General features: G+C 45.4%; 1 protein-coding gene across 1 annotated transcript in view; it reads left to right on the plus strand.

The window, feature by feature from the left end:
- CDH13 (cadherin 13) overlaps positions 1 to 18,197 on the plus strand; it is a 1,120,140-nt gene that overhangs the window by 847,448 nt on the left and 254,495 nt on the right. The window contains exon 7 of the mRNA XM_066348214.1: positions 15,161 to 15,339. Coding sequence (XP_066204311.1) covers positions 15,161 to 15,339 — 179 coding nt within the window. The remainder of the gene's footprint in view (positions 1 to 15,160; positions 15,340 to 18,197) is intronic.

Genomic DNA, 18,197 nt, shown 5'->3' on the forward strand with positions numbered 1-18,197 from the left:
TCTCCGTCTTCTTTTTTAACTCTCCCTCTTCCCTGTCTGTCCCCTGTGGCATTTAACAGCCTGCAAATCACCCCCCAGTATAAGCTTTAATCTCCCATTTAATTTCTCACTGATTCATTTCTTCCATTGCCCACAGAGGATGGGCTTCTGACAGCTCACCTTGTGATGGAACCAGTTGCTTCGGATATATGAGTGGCACAGGTCTCTGCAACGTATCTTGATGTTTCTCTTCTCTACTGAGAGGGGGTCTTTGGGACTGCAGTCATGTCCTGTGCTGCTGGGCCTTGTCTGGGGCGGATGTATAGTTAAGAGACTGAATTCAGGAGAGAGTGTCTAAGAGCGTGGCTGGCGGTGGTTGACTTGATGGGTGCTCAGGACTTTCAACTCACTGCTTTTTCAACTTGATTTGCAAGTAAAGCCCGAAAGTCTCCAGCTCTTAAAAATCTTTACTGTGCCCACTCTCCTAGCGGGAGGGAGAGTATGAAGGTAGCCAAAGGGGCTGTTTTTCAGGCTTTAATGCCTCATTGCCTTCAATACATGGGCAAGTTATTCAGTGGAATAAAATGGTTTAAGGACTTAAATGGTAAGAAATAATCAAATAGTCAGGGTTGAGCAGAACTTTCAGTAAGTAATGCAGGGAAAAACAATTCAGAGCTGTCCCTGCCCTAAATATCAGCTGGGAGTAGCTAAAGACAGTTATTGTAGGCCACCTTACACCAGCGGGATCCACAGTGCCCGCCACATGATGCTTTCAGAGCACACTTAAATGCATTTTATGTCTGATGCATGCATCACACTGCAGTGCAGTTTTGCGTTTCAGCATCGCTGTCTCACTTAGTTGAATGTGGCAAGGTAAGGAGCCAAGACTGTCTTATTCATATCCACAGGCCCAGCAGAGGGCCTGCTGCAGAGTCGGTCCCAGGACAGTGGACTTGAACTAAACGAATGTTTAAACCAGGGGTCGGGAACCTATGGCTCACGAGCCAGATGTGGCTCTTTTGATGGCTGCATCTGGCTCGCAGACAAATCTTTAATAAAAAAAAATAATAACGTTAAAAATATAAAACATTCTCTTGTATTACAATCCATTCATTTCCTACCGCTCATGTTCATGGTTGCGGGTGGCTGGAGCCAATCACAGCTGTCCTCTGGGACAACACCAAATTTTTATCGGATAATGCGTGACGTACACGGGTGATTGTATGGCTCTCACGGAATTACATTTTAAAATATGTGGCGTTCATAGCTCTCTCAGCCAAAAAGTTTCCCGACGCCTGGTTTAAACACACAGGCAGAATTTCTTACTTACCTGGAGTGGGGACAGACGGCCCAATGAAAGCACAGCTTCTATTTGAAACATGTGGGATTCCTGAATTGTGCAAAGGGGGCATTGCACACCAGTGAAGAAGCTGTGGTCTCTCCAAGCCCCTAAGGTAGCATGGCGGAAGAGATGCGTAGGGAGTGTCAGGTTAACATGACTCCTACCATTTTCACGAATCTCCATTACCCATCCACAGCCTCTGGGCGGTTCTCCTTTGGAACAGGCAACTGTTACAGTATAAGATGTTCTGTTTCAGACCTGTGTGCTCTCCTGGGCCTTTTGTGGTAGAGAATCACCCCACTTACCCACACCCGTTTGCACACGCTCACTTTAACATTCAACAAGCTGTGTATTTCCTGCCTCCGGAACACTCTGCCACAAGGGAGGGGGGCAGGGAGGTCAGAGTGAGAGGAGATGTGATGGTGGAAGCAGAAGTCAAAGTTTTACAGATCTGATGGTGCTATGCACTAACTTAGCACGTGGAGGACAGGGCCAAGGGGCCAAACAATGCAGGCGGCCCCGGCGACAGCAGAACATTCCCACCGCCCCTTCTTGCTCGTGACATCAGCCCTTTGGGTATTGGAAGGCAGCTCTCCTGGCCCCCCCTTTGCAGGGCTAACATGGAAGTTTATGAATCGATCTTGGCTAACAGGGAGAATTTCAGAAACAACGGACAAGGCTAAAGAGAAAAACCAAGATCAATTCAGCAATTTACATGGGGCCGTGTTTTAATTATGTCTGAGTTACTCAGTGCATGGGATAGACCCTGAAATATTAGTGAGGCTTACTATGATCGCCTTCCTTGTACTTGGTAGTCTACTCCTATTTATACAACCTGAACGTGTCCTCAGAAAAAGCAGCTTAGTACTCGTCTGAGGCTCCTACTTGATCAAAAGTGGACCCTCGGAACCAGGCCGCTCCCATTGTGTGATAACAATGCCCGCAAGGAGCACAGACCCCTGGGCTGGGTATTACACATATTAACACATTTCATCTACACAGCAACCCCACCGGATGACTCTCCCTAGGGGACAGCCCAGTTGACCCAGCCTGAGTCCTGTGCCTGCTGGCCCTTGGGGCTTGGGGAGAAGGTGTGGTTGGTCTTTCCCCTGCCAGACTGTTTCCAGGAAGAGAGCCAGGCAACTGGGACAGGCGGCACCGTCAAGAGGCTGAACTACATCCACGGGGGAGACAATTCCACAAAAAATAAATGAGATGAGAAGATATTCGTACGGAGTGAGCCAGACGCTCCTGGATCTCTTCTCCATCCGGTCCGTGGCTGAATGTTGACCGCGCGCCCACCGAGTGCCGGACTCTGCCCACTCAGTGGGGTACGAGAGGGAATCAAAGGCACGTCGCTTAGTTTTACATCCCTCTGTTATTCCCCGAGTGGCACCCTGATGGCCTGGCAGAGGAAACACAGCTTTCAGAAGTGACATTCGCTGTGGAGAGAAATGAACGCGAGTGGAAATGACTCCAGTTTCACACGGCCCAGATCACAGGGAGAAGCTCCCGCAGGCTGCGTGCCAGACACCTCAAGGGCTCCCTCTTAGATCTCAATCCCAGTGCGCTTAATTTCAGATTTTTGTGACCCTGATAAGCCCTCATCAAGTTTTATTCTTCATAAAAGATCCATTTCCCCAGACTCATAAAGTAACTCCTCCTAATTCAGTGTTATTTTATAAATACTTTCATTGCTAGCATCAATCACAGGCCGCTGACTTCCCAGCCATAAAACAACAGCTTGCAACATCACCATATTACCCAATATGTATTTACTTATCAAGTTGAAGAACACATGTTTGCAAAATCAGCAACATTACCGCTCTCCTAGCAATTTGCCAGCACTCTCTTCCCGTTGAAGGCAGAGTCTTGAGTCTCAGAAGTGCTGTATTTCAGCGTCCTGGCTCATTTGTATCTTGTTACGGTAGTAATCACCTGCTCCTCCAGCCCCTCATTGATCATTCCTGGGACTTCAGGCAGGTTATTTGCCGAGCAGTGGAGTTCTGGGGTCATTGATCACCTGTCCTGCATTACAGCTCAGGGGTGCAGGCCCTACCTGTCCCATGGGCTCCCCAGTGTGGCTCAGTGATGCCCCAGAGGGTGACAGCAGAGAATAAATAAAACCAAGTATGAGGCCCTTCTGAGCACAGTGCTCTGGGCAACTACACAGGTCAGAGGCCCATGCACCCAGCCTTACTCTTGAGGTGGCCTCAGATTCCAGATCTGGCCAATAGACTGCAGGAAATAGAGATGTGTGGCATTTCTGGCTGAAGCATTTAATGAGTCTTAGTTGGCACATGGCTCCTTCCACAACAATTCGGAAACCATGTGGGTCCAATGACATGGCTATAGGGTGCGAGAGTCCGGATCCCTGCATCAGAACTGGGAGAGAAACTGCCCTTGGGAGGGAGCCCCCCAAATAGACTAAATGCGAGGGGAGAATGACTCCTGTAAGGTAAGCCATTGAAATCTCAGGTTTGCTTTATTATTCCAGTCTAGCCTGGTCTAAACTACTCCCTGTTTTTAAATAGCAAAACTGCTTCTCCTTTGCTCTTAAAATAGAGATAAAGAACAAGGACAATAGGCCTATTGTTCAGAATTTACCTAGGAATTAGTATTTAGTGCCAGTCAGATGTTAATTATTCATCTTCTTTCTATTCCACCGTCATTACCTTAATGTGTAATAAAATAAATAAAAATATTTTTTTTTATTTTTTCACCTTATTCATTCATTTATTCACTCATGCATTCAGCAAATGCATACCAAAATCTCACTACCTACAAAACATTATCCTGATAACTGAAGATTTTCACGCCTTGAAAATACAAAATTTAATCAGAAACACTCATTGATGTTAGTAGTAGCACGTTATTAAACATTATACACTATGTTGAATGTGCATATCCAATGGTATTGTAACTACTTGAGCCGTTGTGTGGGCAACAAATACAAGAAAGACAGGAGCTCCTCCCTCAGTGAACTTCAAATCTAGAAGAGAGAGTTCTAAGAAGAGAAGCAAATTGTGGTTTCAGTTGTTCAAGTGCCAGACTCTTAAAGTGCCATTACTTTTAGGGACACCGGTGTGACTGATCCTAAGGCGGGGTTTGTCAGCCTCAGCGCTGTGGGCATTTTGGGCTGCAGAGTTCTCTGTCCGGAGGCGGTTCTGAGCACTGTAAGGTGTTTAGTGGAGCCTCTGGCCTCCACCCACTAAGTGCAGGTTGACATAGCCCAATCCAGCTGTGACAGAACATGTCTCCAGACGTTGGCCTGTGTTCCCTGGAGGATGGAAATCTCCCTGACAGAAAAATCACTGTTCTGAGGAGAACTAGCTTTACTTTTTTTTTTTAATCTCTTAAATTGATTAAACCAATCCTACCCAGTACACACACACACAATTTCCTTTTGTTGTTCCTAGAGTTTAATGAAAAACTATTTTCATATTTGAGAATTTCAGCTACTTTATGCTAATTCAACACAAGGGTTTCTTATTATTACTTTGGAATATTAGAGAGAAAGATTCCATTTAAAATTGCTTTTTTTTTTTTCCCAAGTGTTTTTAGATCAATTAATTCAGCATAGTGTACCCTGTATCCTTTTTAAAGAGTAGCAGAGAAAGAAATTATAGAGAAAAAAGATAAAATGGAGTTTTTCAATAGGCTTGGGAAAAATAATCCCTTAAATTTCTGGACAGAAAGAAGAAATGGGGGCAATGAAGGTCATCACGATAAAAGGGTTCCAGGTTGTAGCCAAGAAGTACCTTATATCACAAGAAAAGGTGCCTTTCCTAAACGCTGGCCTGCCGCAGCTTAATTAAACAATAGCTCGCCAGAAAAGTAGGGCAAAGACGCTGTGAAGAGTGAACAAGGAGCAGGAGCCACTGCAGGACTGAAATCATCGTAAGTCGGTTCTGTCGCCACCATCTCTTCATCAGTGTAGAAATAAACAACCTTTGAAAACAGATGGTGACAACCATTGCTCAACTTGTCATACCTTATTACATATTTGCCTGTCAATTTGTACTTAAAAAATCAACTCGCTCCGGGCAGGTAAAGCAAATTTGAGAGGAGAAGTCTATTGCATTTCAAATCAAGCCTGTGGTAATTGCAGCCGCGCGGAGGCTCTCGCGGCTGCGATTAAAGGAAGTGAGCGACTGTCTCAAAATTGAAAGCGTTCTTATTTTTAAGAACAGAGTTGTCTCCTTATTTGAAGGTACTTACTCAACTCAAATCTGTATCACGAGTATATAGTTCTTTGTTCCAGTTTGATTCAGTGCTGTTCCAAAAATAAAATAAAAAAATCCCTTAGGCAGTTGAAATACTCAGTGGTCAACATACTGCATTTAGTGGTGACATCATTAGTGACCCCCAAAACTCGACATTTAGGAAACGGGTTCTCATCCTTCTTTTTTTCCTATACCTGTTTCTCTTTATTTTAGTCCAGCCCTGAATATGTCATGCTATTTGGTTATTTAAAATGGCAACTATTACATTAAAAAATAAACTATTTTTATTCATATAATAGTTTATAGCTTTTTTGTAAAGATTAATTTACTAGCATTTTTTTTTACCAGTTGCCTATTGCTGTATAATGAAACACATCAAAACTTAGTAGCTTGAAACAACAGCCATTTATTTACTTGTGATCTTGCAAGTTGGGATGAGTTCAGCTGGGTGGTTCTTGTGCTGGTCTTGCCTGAGGTTGCTCACACGGCTGCATTTTCTGGAAGTGCAACTGGGTCTGAATGGTCCGAGATCACCTCACCTTACACATGTGATGGTTAGTTAGGGGTATCAGCCAGGGAGCATAAGGTCCTAGTATGTGCCCCAGCCAGCAGAAGAGCCCAGATATCTTTAGATGGTGGCTTGTTTCCAGGAGAAAAAACTCCAGTGCACAAGCATTTTCAAGCCTCTGTTTATATAATGTCTCCACATGACCCATTGGCCAGAGAAAGTCACATGGCTAAGGCCATAGTCAATGTGGGAAGGGATAATACAGGAGTGTGATTGAGAGGAAGTATGATTTGCTGGGGGCCACTAATGGGACAAACTTCCCTGCTGATAGAAAGAGCATCTCTGGACTCAAGACATTTTAGGTAAATAGAAACTAATTTAAATATGTAAACATAGCTGAAAAATTGACTGGATATTTACACTTTTGTCTAAATTAGCATCATTTATTTCCAGGCTAAGGCAAAAAAACAAACAAAACCATTTACTTTTCTAGGCTGATGCTAAGTATATAATAAAATATATTTATTCATTTTCTTCCACATTTTCATTCTGCCTTTGTCAGAGATGAGTTGTGACCACCTGGAACAGCAAACTCAAAATGATGATAGCTCGAACAAGATTGGCTTTTACTTTTCTGAATTTATTTCTTGTTCATGTAAACAAAACTAGAAGGAGGCATTTCAGGCTTCCCTCGAAGTTCCATGGCATCAGAGACTCAGGGACTCAGACTCCTGTCTTTCTGCTTCACCTTCCTATCACATGGTTTCGTGTGAAGGGCTACCTCACGGCCCAATATGGCTGCTGCAGCTACAGTGATCACAGTGTATTCCAGGTAGCAGGAAGTGAGTCCATGTGACAGAAGCACATACCTCCTGGTTAGATCCCTTCATAAGGAACCTTCCTAGGAGTCTCACCCCAATACTTCTAATTATATCCATTGTCTAAGCCTAGTCCATGTCCACAGTAGCTGCCAGAGAAGCTAGGACTTCTACTATCTCAGTCGGCAATGTGGACAGCTAAAATCAGGGTTATGTTTCTAAAGAAGAAAGGAAAAAGGGGTACTACATAGCAACTCACAGTCTGAGCCATAGTCCCTTTAGCAAAATAGGGTTCCAGTGTTGGTTCATTGGGTAACTAGCTGTATGGCCTTCACAGTCTTCATTTCCTCACCTGTACAATGGGCTTAACAATATAACATACCCTCCTGGGGTTACTATAGGATCAAATAATGCATGAAACAGGTATTGCATATTTATATCAATGTGTCTCTAATGCCGCCTACATTGCTAGGTCCTGCAACCACATACAGGAACTTCCCTGTTCCAAAAGGGAGGTGGAAGGAAGAAGGGTGAACGGTTTAGAGTGGATGAGCCACGTTTTTTAGGTTGTAATCTATCACCAGAGGACACGTCAGCAGCATTTTAGCTCGTGTCTTTGGGATAAAGAATTGGCTCCACTGACAGTCAAAGTCAAAGTTTGAAAACTGGTGGTGAGCCTTGGACCAAAGTCCGCCATAACCTGTTCTGCTCGGCTTTTTTAGTTCCACTCAATGATCTTTTATTTCTTAAATTTGAACTAGTATCTAACATATAATCATCTTACAGTTTATACAAAAATCCAAATTCCTATGTTTGGGGGTTTTTTTCTTGTAAAATCAAAAGTTCTTGTTCTCCCAGACTTGCATTTCAGAAATGCAGCAATTACCTGAGCTAAAACGTAGCTGAACCTCTTCTGTTAAAGAATATCTTCCCTAAGATATTCTGCCCTAAGACAGGACATGCATCCACCTGTTTGCCACAGCCCTCACCATCCTAACTGGGTTGGAGTCACTTTATTCATATAAGTTCCCTGTGTGGGCTTTGGGTGGGCATTTGGGCACCTCATTCCTGGCCCAACTCCCATGACCCCATTTTGGGAATAGGGCCAGACTCACACAGATAAGTCTGGGCTGTTGTCATGGGAAAGGAGGCCAAAGGGTATTGACATCTTCATTAAAACTCACATTATCAAGAACTTCCTGGGTCTAATACACAGCCTGACCACCATGTGAAAAATATGAGAGAATCTTTGTGCTGAAGAATAAGAATCCCTAGATAATTGGGGGATAGAGGGAAATGCCCCCAAAAGGAGCAATGGTGACAGAGCTAAATCTCCAAGGCTTTGCTTTAGGTCCAATCCTACTTTCCTCCATCCCGCTTCCTCAAAGTCAGAGTGGAAGCACTTCTCTCTGTCCTCAGAGGCTTCCAGACAGGGCTTCCTAACAGTCTCCACACCCAGGGCAGAGAGCCAGCCTCTTTCTCCCGCCCACCACTGCCAGGAGAGTGTCTCAGCGATAAGCAGAAAAACTTCAAGTGAATTATGAGTAGTGGCTTCCGATTGGACACTCCCTCAAATGAAGATAAAGCAGGTCTGAAATGCTAATGTAGGTCAATGGGACAATAAGACATTATTTACGATTCATTGCATGGGTGACTTTTCAGGAATGCACACACTGCGGAGTGTGGGCTGCCTGTGGATACCTAGCAGATTGGTTTGGTTATCTTTTGTCAGCTAATCATTGGGCAGGTTTCCTTAGTTCCTGTATACACAGAAACATCGATGAGACCAGAGGAAGCTGGCTCATGCCTGCTTGCACTCAACTGGGATTTCCAGGCTTGTCTAGGGGAAGAAAGGAATTGTTTCCCTGCAGGATTTTAATTCATTCCTGCTCCTGTAGATCCTGAGTGTGAACTAGTATCAGTTGAACTCTAAGTGATATTTTGCTCACCATCATCGCACACAGCAGTGGGTCCCCCCAGAACTAAGTTGCAAATTGTGGCAGTCAATAAAAATAACAATAAAACTTACATCTCTTGAATGTTTACAATTGCCTAGGCATTGGACTTTATATTCATTAATTTATACTTCCTGAATAGGGACAGTATCACCCCCAATGGGGAGAAAATGGGTGCTTAGGGAAAACATTGAAAAGATTAGATGTTACAATGGTTTGTGGCCCTCCAACGGGCCATAGTACATACATAGATATACAGCAAATCTATTGAGGGGAGTGGCAAGTACAGAAAAAAAGGGGTCTTAAAAGACTCCTGGTGGGTTGATGATGAAAAAATAAAGGTTGAAAAACGCTGCATGAATTCATTCAATGCCCACAACAGCCCATTAAGGAAGGTGGGGTTTTGTAAATGAAAATCTTGTGGTTTAGTGCAGTAAAGGAATTTGTCCAAGGATGCCCGGCTGCCAAATGCTGAGGCCAGGATTTTAAATGAGCCCACATCCTGACGGTGCCTCTAACACGCTTCTGCCTTGAATTTGCACACTTAGCACTCTCTCTTCACTGTTAAGGACCGTCAGGAGAGAACTGAGTTGCGTGCACCTGCTCAGTCTGAAGGCAACCCCAGATCGCTGTGACTGGTGATGGGTTGAATGAATGTTCTAGCGATGGTCTGTGTCCTTGGCCACTAAAGTTGCATTCACAACAGTTCTCATCTCTGTGCTCTGATGGCCATGGCCATGGCCTGTAGGGTAACAAACTCATTCTGGTTTGCCCAGGATTGTCCTGGAATCCCCTCAGTCCTGGACAAACTGGCTGTATTGTGATCCCACGTCCCAAACCCTCAGATTGGGCATTTGGAATCAAAGTGCCCAGAATACCTTCAACCTAAAGGATCCTCCAGTGAAACTTAGTTTCAAATTAGCAGCAGTCCAAGTATAATAGATACAACCCAAGATACTTCTGTGTTCCTCTCCCCTGGGGAGTGTGTTCAGGTGCCAATGGTCTCAGGAGTTCTTCTGAGGTGGGACCAATAAACACAGGAGTTAGCTATGCAACACAGTATCCGTGGTCACATCTTCTTTCTATAGTAACCTTTGAGGCACATCTCTTAGATCACTGTTTTTCGACCGCCAGTCTATACTCTTCATACAACAGCAGGGGGGTTAACTGTTTCTCCCACCGGCACGATATCTTTGGTGGACCAACATGGGTCCATGGGCCGGCGATTAAAAAACACTCTCTTAGATAATTCAGTCACAGAGATCTGTGTTTGGGTAGCTTCAAAACACACTCCCTCCTCCCACAAATTTGATTTTTATGGCAATATGCCATTTCATTACATCCAAAGAGCTCACTCAGTGACATCTTCCCTCTCTGCCCCTGTTGGTGTTGGTAGTACGCATCTCCCCAGAAAGATGCATCTGCTCAGACTGTCCTATCAGAAATCCAGTGCCAAATAGAAACCTGAACATCCTTGTCTCAATCTATAATTTGATTATGGGGGTATGGTTTTTTGTTTCTTTTTAAGAGTCTGACACTTTTGATTATGTGAAGAAAACTTAGGATGAAGTCAAAGAAATTTCACGAGCAGAGCCTCTGGCACTGAGCCTCCCACTTGAGGCTGGCTGACCTTTCACAGAGGTTGAAAACAGCCCTTCACCTTCAGATCTGCACTCCGCTTCTCAAAGGCGTGACTGTGCTTGAAGTCACGGGGCAGTAAAACTTCCACTTCACACACCAGCTTTCAAGGTCATGACACTAGGCAGCACTTCCCTTTAATCAGAGAAGCACAGAGAAGCACAGCCAAGGAGAAGGGGTTATCTGACTAAGACAGAGCTACTGCAACTGTTGATCATTCTGTCGTGTTGGCGGCAGTGTCCTTCGACAAAAGAAAGTGACGGCCCGACCTGAGACTTTCAACTAGAAGCTGGTAATTATTTTATTTTGCTTTGGAGGGGCCACTGCTAGTTCATCTGGATCTGGCTCTGGGAGTGACAGGGTGATTATCATTTATTGTGACACCCGGGAGAACATTGTGACAGGGGACGGAAATGCACTGTGTGGAGGACCCACACCCACGTCTATCGTATAATTACGATTTCTCTGCCATGGGGAAGTACACGTCGGCATGAGACAAGCGCTGGTGCCGGGCCACCGGGCTGGTGGAAATGAACGAGCCCTTCTCAGAGTCCAGCAGTGGACTTAGGCGAGGGGTCGGGCACAGATGTCACCCATAGACAATTAGAGCAGTTGTCCTGCTGGACATTGCCAGGGGCTTGGAATTGGTGTATGACTGCTGAATCAGGTTCCAACAAGGACCTCCAAGGGGCCACAGAGAGCCCAGAGGAGGCAGTGAAGCATGCCCTGTTGTGAAAGATGTCCAGACAAGATTGTCCACTCTTTTCAGTAGACAAGTTATCCAGGGCTTCTGGTCATCAAGGAATAAGGCCAAGCTACTGTGAATTACGGGAATGCAATTCTACTCAAACAACATGGATAGAGGACCTACTATGTGTCAGATACCGAGCTTACAGCAATGAACCAAACCCAGTCTGTACTTTCCAAGAGCTCAAATTTGAGACTATGTGGCCCATCACGTAAAGATGTTCTTTAACGGAAGAGGTTCAGCAGCAGAGCAGCTTGGGAAAAGCTGCAGGTTCTGCTCTCTTGGAGATATTCCTTATGCACCTGCTTTGTGGGGCACGAAGAATCCTCCAAGAGGGGAGACCTGCTCACCTGAGGTTACTGCATGTTTCTAAGATTTGTTTCTCAGCTGAGCCCATGGAACCAGAGGTCCCTGCATGTGATTTAGGAGAAGCTGGATTAGAAGATTTATCCAGCCGCTGTAGAACCTGGAAGTCTGAAATCATGTCACCCCCCCAGGGGAGGGGCTGGCAAGAGCAGGGTATTGAACCCACCAAATGGACGGGGGCTCAGGACAGAGCCTTGGTCCTATAGGGGGATTGGAGTACCCCATGGAGAAGCAAGCAGTATAGACGTGTGTGTGTGTGTGTGTGTGTGTGCGCGCGCGTGTGCGTATGTGTGTGCACATGCGCACACATGCACACGCGCGTGCGTCGAGTTCTGATCTTCATAGCAGAAAGCCAAGTCTAGCACTGAGACCATGGGCAAGGCTAGCGGGAGACGGTGAGGCAGGGACACTGCGGGATAATGATCACACCAGGACTCATCTTACCAAACTGAGTTCCAAGTTCATGCTTTAATTGTGAGCTCCTTCATCTGAGACCATTGCCTGCACTGCAGATTTGATAACCAAAGACATCCTCCTCAGAGCACTAACGTACCAGGCACTATACCGAGTTCTTCACTGTATTATCCCATGAAATCTTTCAATAACCAAGAAAAAAGTGTTAGGAATATCCTCATGTTGAAAATGGGAAATTGAGGTCCAGAGGTTTGAATAACCTGCTGAAATTCACAGTTAGTAAAGACCTGAACCCAGACACGTTACCTCGCAGTGATTTCCTTCTGTGCCGCAAACCTGTTTACATGGCGTAGGCACTATTTAGACTCACTCTGTCGGGGTGGGCCTCAGAAGTTAATCCAGGTTTGTACCCACATCTGGGTTAAGACAAAGGCAGGGCTTAAGACCAAGGTCACTTGATTTCTAACAGTTTATTGAATTAAAAAACATTTCTGTGTAACCTTGGGAATATTCCAGGATAGCCTTTTATTATATCCTATTGTCAAATCTGTAAAAATAAAAACCAAAAAAAACATTATCAGTGAACTTCCTGGTGAAAACTGAAAATTCATCAACCAGAAAGGTTTTTTTTTTTCCTTCCTCTAATTATTTTAATGCAAACCATGACAGCTGAAAGCCATGATGACTTCATTTTTATAGTGTTTTGCTTGTTTGTCTCTGACTTCAATTAAAGGCAGATTAAATAGGACACAGATTCCATCAATCAAGCACTCATTAGACATTAACAAAGTGCAAGGCATTGGGTCATGCATACTTAACCAGAGACTGCTCAGTGCGGACTCGATGGGGTCAAGGCCTCCTTCCACGCCTTTGGCCACAAAGACCTCCCTTAGCACGTCCCTGGGTGAGACTGTGGGCCTGTAAGCTGCCTCTGACATCTGACGGAGACTTCCCTGAGAAGCCTGTTCCCGGGACCAGGAAGGCAAGTTAGTGTCACTCTTCGTGTTAAACTGATAGACCAGGAGTGGCCGCTGGACCACGGGGTTGGAGAGAACCCTGACTCCGCAGTGTGGCTTAATTTTAAACAGGGCGCCAACTGGTTCGCTGGTGTTTTCTAGAGGCAAGGGGCAAGGTGAGGGGCTGCACAGGCCAAGAATGTTCTGTTCTGGCACTGGACCCTGAGCTTTGCCAGGGACAGCTTCACGGAGAAACAAAGACAGGCAAAGAAGCAAGGTGCGATGCATCTTGATGCATCTGCCTTCAAGGCGACATTGGTGAAATTAACTTAGACTGCTTAATAAATTGATCCAACCTTAGGGTGGTCAGAGTCCGCCTTGTTTCCCTGATCGATCAGACCTAATGGCCGATGATCTGATTCCGATCGTGGGGAAAAAGTCATCTGGCGCTGTTGGTTTGAGAAGCACTGTTATACAAGGGAAAGGAAAACTGGCACAGTGGCTGAGCTGGATAAATTCTATGTTTCCTGTAAGCTTCAATATTGGCTACGTATGAATATTCCTGCAAGGAACAACAGGTGGTCTACTGCTTTTTGTCTCTTCCCAGTTTGGTTACACTTTGTGGGTCCAGCAGCATTTGCAATCAGAAGGCGAGACTTTATATTCATAGATGACTAAACTGCCATGAAAAATATGGTTGGGCAAGTACCTTGAGCTAAATATGATGGCTCACAATGGCCAAGACCATCAGGAAAAATGGTGCCTGATCCAGCTCTAGATCACGCTTCCATAAATGCTTATAATTATGATCCTTTTAAATTAAATTTTAATTGCAAAAGCAATATATTCACCTTGCAAAAAAAATGATCAAAACATTACAGACCGAGCCAAAATCCTCCCTCATCATCATACCAAATCCCAGTCCTCTCTCTCCTTTCCCCCGTTTTACCACCATAACCCACGTGAAATTCACCTGTACAGACCTTCTCCTGTGCACTCCACACAAAAACCGTACCAGCAAAATAGATGCTTAAAAGTGTTGTGGGATTTTCTGGGCATCGGCAGGTTCATAAAACCAATACCAGGTTGTGGCTAACCTTCTTTCACCCGGTATTTCTCATTTACTACTCTTACCTTAGAGAGCCCTCCATCTTATAACATATTAGATCTACAAGCTTTTTTAAACTACTACAAAATATTTCTCAGTGTGGGGGATACCGTCATTTTTTTTGCAACTCCTCTGTCATTGGACTGTTAGATTGTTTCCCAGCGTCTCACCAGGATGGATAATCCTGCCACAAACACCCTTGCAAAAACCCCTCGTGCGAGTGTTTCTCAAGGGCAGATGCCAAGAGGGTGAATGCATTTTTTTTATTGCTTGCTGCTCAGTTGTCCTTGAAAGCACCTATACCCATTCCTCCTCCTATCAGCTGTGTGTGAGCATAACCCTGTACCTGACACCCTTCTCAACCCTTGACATATCAAATAGTCCTCATGTCACCCTCCTCTTTATATATTGTCTTTAGTTCAAAAGTGCCCTAGACGGTTTTGGCCACCGCACCGACAGCACGCAATTAGCATTTGCCCACATTCCTTAACTGGAATATCTTTTCCCAGTGAGGCCCCTCTCGTTTACCTTGCTCCTGCCTCCACACCCCACCGGGGACCTTTTCTGAACCCCAGGTTAGATGAGGTTGTTCTCTGTGTTTGTAAATGCCCTCTCTCAATGCCCTCGATACGCTTTCTTATTCTTCCATTTTTGTATGCTATCTCTCGTACTAATCTCTGACCTGCTGAACACCACGGGGCGTGGTGCCCTGCCTTTTTTGCACCCGCTATTTCTCCGGCACCTGGGGCAGGACCCCACATGTAGCAGACATTCAATAAGAGCTTTTAAAATGAAGGCCATTGTCATGGTGCCACATCCTCAACAGAATGAAAGTGAAATTGACCAGCATATATCAGCAATTAAGCTGTCAATCTGCTGAACGGCAAATATTTCTTTATTTCAGGTCTTTTCACATGATGGAGCGAGGAGGGGCGGGGGGAGAAAAGCTAAAACATAGCCGAACTGGAGAAATGCTGTCCATTTTTAATCTGGGAAGCAACTGTCATATCACTTCATGGCCATTGCCCGAGTTGGGGGTCAGGGGCTCTTCCTGTCGCTGTCTCCAAGTGACCGTCTGCTGTCCTCTGTCCTGCCCGCTTAGGGACCACGGTGATGCGGATGACAGCCTTCGACGCGGATGACCCGGCCACAGATAATGCTCTCCTGCGGTATAATATCCGTCAGCAGACGCCTGACAAGCCCTCGCCCAACATGTTCTACATCGATCCTGAAAAGGGAGACATTGTCACCGTTGTGTCGCCCGCACTGCTGGACCGAGAGGTGAGCTGAAAGGCACACATCTTCATGAGAACCAAACGCGGCTCTCACACAAGGGACGAGGCTGGGCACGGACCATGGCACTTTATATAGTAGAGGTGGAAACGAGGTGTTGACCCATGGCCCGTGAAGAGAAATGGGGTTTTATGGAAACTAAAAAGACATGCTATAAAAAGCCATGTCATCTAGGATTATCTGTGTTCATGTAAGCTGATGCCTCTGTTTCCTCAGCGACAGGGGCCTTAGTCATTGGGGACTCCTCTCCTTACCTTTCTGCCAGGATGCGGGGAGGAAGGGAGGAAGGAATGATGGGCAGGGAGGCGGCTGTGCTGGAGATCAGCGATGTTCTCCCCACCAGGGTTGGGTGGCTCCGGCCTCTTTTCTTTCTCAAACACTCTGCTGCTCAGACCTCTGTGCTCCCTGGGATCTCTCTCTACCTTTGATCTTTTCTGCCTTTGGGCTGTCTCTCTGAGACCTCCTCCATCGTCTAAGTCAGACGCCACAAACAGGTGACACATTGGCCTCAGTCAGCCCATGCTCTTGCTCTTTGGGTTTTCCCAGGCTGTTTTAAAGTTTTCACATTTGTTTCCATGTCAGTCTGTTTAGATTTTATACATATATAAATATACTTTCAATTTCTAGCCTTTCTGAAAGTCAGAAATTCTGAAAATCTGAGGCCAGATTTCCACTTGTGGATAAATGGTAACAACGGATGTAACAGGTGGTGAAGCTGATGGCAGCTGTCCCGTTCAGGTAGCACATGTGCGTCTACCCCAAGTCTGACCCCTCCTCCATGTGCCTCCTGGCCCTGCCCTCTCCCCTGAGTTCTAGGTCTGTCCTATAGCCCACCACAGACTACCTTCAGTAGGAAAGCCTGCTGATCCTTCAAACATAGCAAACTAAATCAACTTGGGGATTCCCGCCCATCCATCTACCCATCACCTGCCCTGCCCACCCCAAGTCTGCTCCCATCCTGAAGTTTTTGCTCCCAACATGGCTTCACCCCACAGGCTGAGTAGCAACCTCAACCTTCCACGAGTAGCATCTGCCCTGCAGTAACCGCTGGGTTTTCCTGATGCGCTCTGTGCATATTCCTCCCCTTGGTGCTTCTGATCGAACATGCCTTGGGTCAGAAATGCCTTCTCTCCTCTCCTGCTTTCTGTGCGACAGCTTCTCACGAGATGCGGGGTTACAGACACTCCTCTACAGGGCCGTCCTCCTCCGCCTGCGTCTCCCACAGTCCTGTTCTTTCTCTGATCTCTGCCTGCACCTACCTGCACCCATCCTGTGGCATTTTCCATGTGCTCCTTTAAGTTGTCAGCCGTCTCCTTAAAGAATATCCCCTTCCCCTTGGCCTAGACCTGTGTCGTCCAATGCGGTAACCAGTAATCACAGGCAATTATTTAAATTTTAATTTTCAGGAATTGAAATTAAATGTAAAAAGATTCTCGTTCAGACTAACCAAGTATCAAGCACTCAGTAGCCTCATGTTGCTGGTAGCCATTGTATTGGCCAGAACAGATGGAGAATAGTGCCGTCCTCACAGACAGCTCTGTTGGACAGCACTGGCCTAGACGGCAAGTCACTTGAGAGCAGAGCCTGTGATCATGTGCATGTTTGTGTCCCCATGGCCCAGCCTAGTGTGAGCACTCCTAAAACATGCTAATTAGATGGCTTCTGCATAAGGGCAGCAGTCAGTTGGAAATGACGCTAAGATTTTTACACTTGAGGAGTGGGAAAACAGTAGCTAGAAACGTGAAATTATTGAAAGGGAGGGTGAGAGTGAAATTAGCATCGGAAGTATGATTGTCATCTGGAAAATGTGTTTCTAGTTAAAAATAGGAAAGCAAGAAAAGAAAGAACATTAAGTCAATTTCCTTAATTTTCTCTCCCATTCTCTTTCCAACCCTCCCTACTACGTGGCGCCTGACTGCCAAATGATCTTCTTTGGAGGCAAGTAATGGCTTTCCAGTTCTCTGTCATCTACCCAGTATGTGTCTGCGCGTGAACACACACACATACACACACACACACACACACACACACACACACACACACACACACACACACGCATACATATGCACACGCACCAGCTTTGCCAGACCCCTAATTCTCCCAAAAGGTACTTGGAAATTCTTGCAAGGGAAAGATAAAATGTAGCGATTTTTCCATCTCAGTTCTCTTTTTACTGATAGAAACTGTTTTGTGTGTCTCTCTTTATAAATCAAAGTGATAATGCAGCAAATTATTCGATTTTTTTTAAGGTTTATTTTGGCGACAGATGTGTTTCGAGCTCATTATCTTTTCATTTGGGTTTTGGTTAAGTCGCAATGAGTACATAATTATGGGAGTTGAGTTAAGCATTTCTAGCCACATTCATAAACAGCTCCAGAAAAAAGGAATAAATAGAAAAGACAAACACAATTTAACTGGAATTGGAAAATCAGTGGAAATGCATGAGGAGTGTCACTTTTCTGTGAGGGCTCCCAGAGTTCAGTGCTGACCCAGGCAACTGCAACAGAGGACACGTCCCTGGATTTAGGTGGGCATTGTCTGTCCATTCGTGCCACGGTAGCTGCTTGGTGGTAAGTTTGCTGAAGGATGAAACGCGACTCCGACTCACTCATCTTTAAAGGGACGGAACTTGCACATCAGACAGACTTCCAGCCGGTTCCCCGCAGTTTGCAATATTTCCTCTCACTAAGCCCTTCCTGCGGTCCCTGTGCACATGTTACCTCAGCAGGACTATGCAGTTATTTTTCATTATTTCTGGAGGCCTGCTGAGTAAGCATCCTGTCTTAGATGTGGCTTCAGATGTCCACCTCTGGGTCACCTGGGCAGAATACTTAACACAGATTTGT

The sequence above is a fragment of the Saccopteryx leptura genome, chromosome 9 (assembly GCF_036850995.1).
Source record: "Saccopteryx leptura isolate mSacLep1 chromosome 9, mSacLep1_pri_phased_curated, whole genome shotgun sequence".
Taxonomy (NCBI): domain Eukaryota; kingdom Metazoa; phylum Chordata; class Mammalia; order Chiroptera; family Emballonuridae; genus Saccopteryx; species Saccopteryx leptura.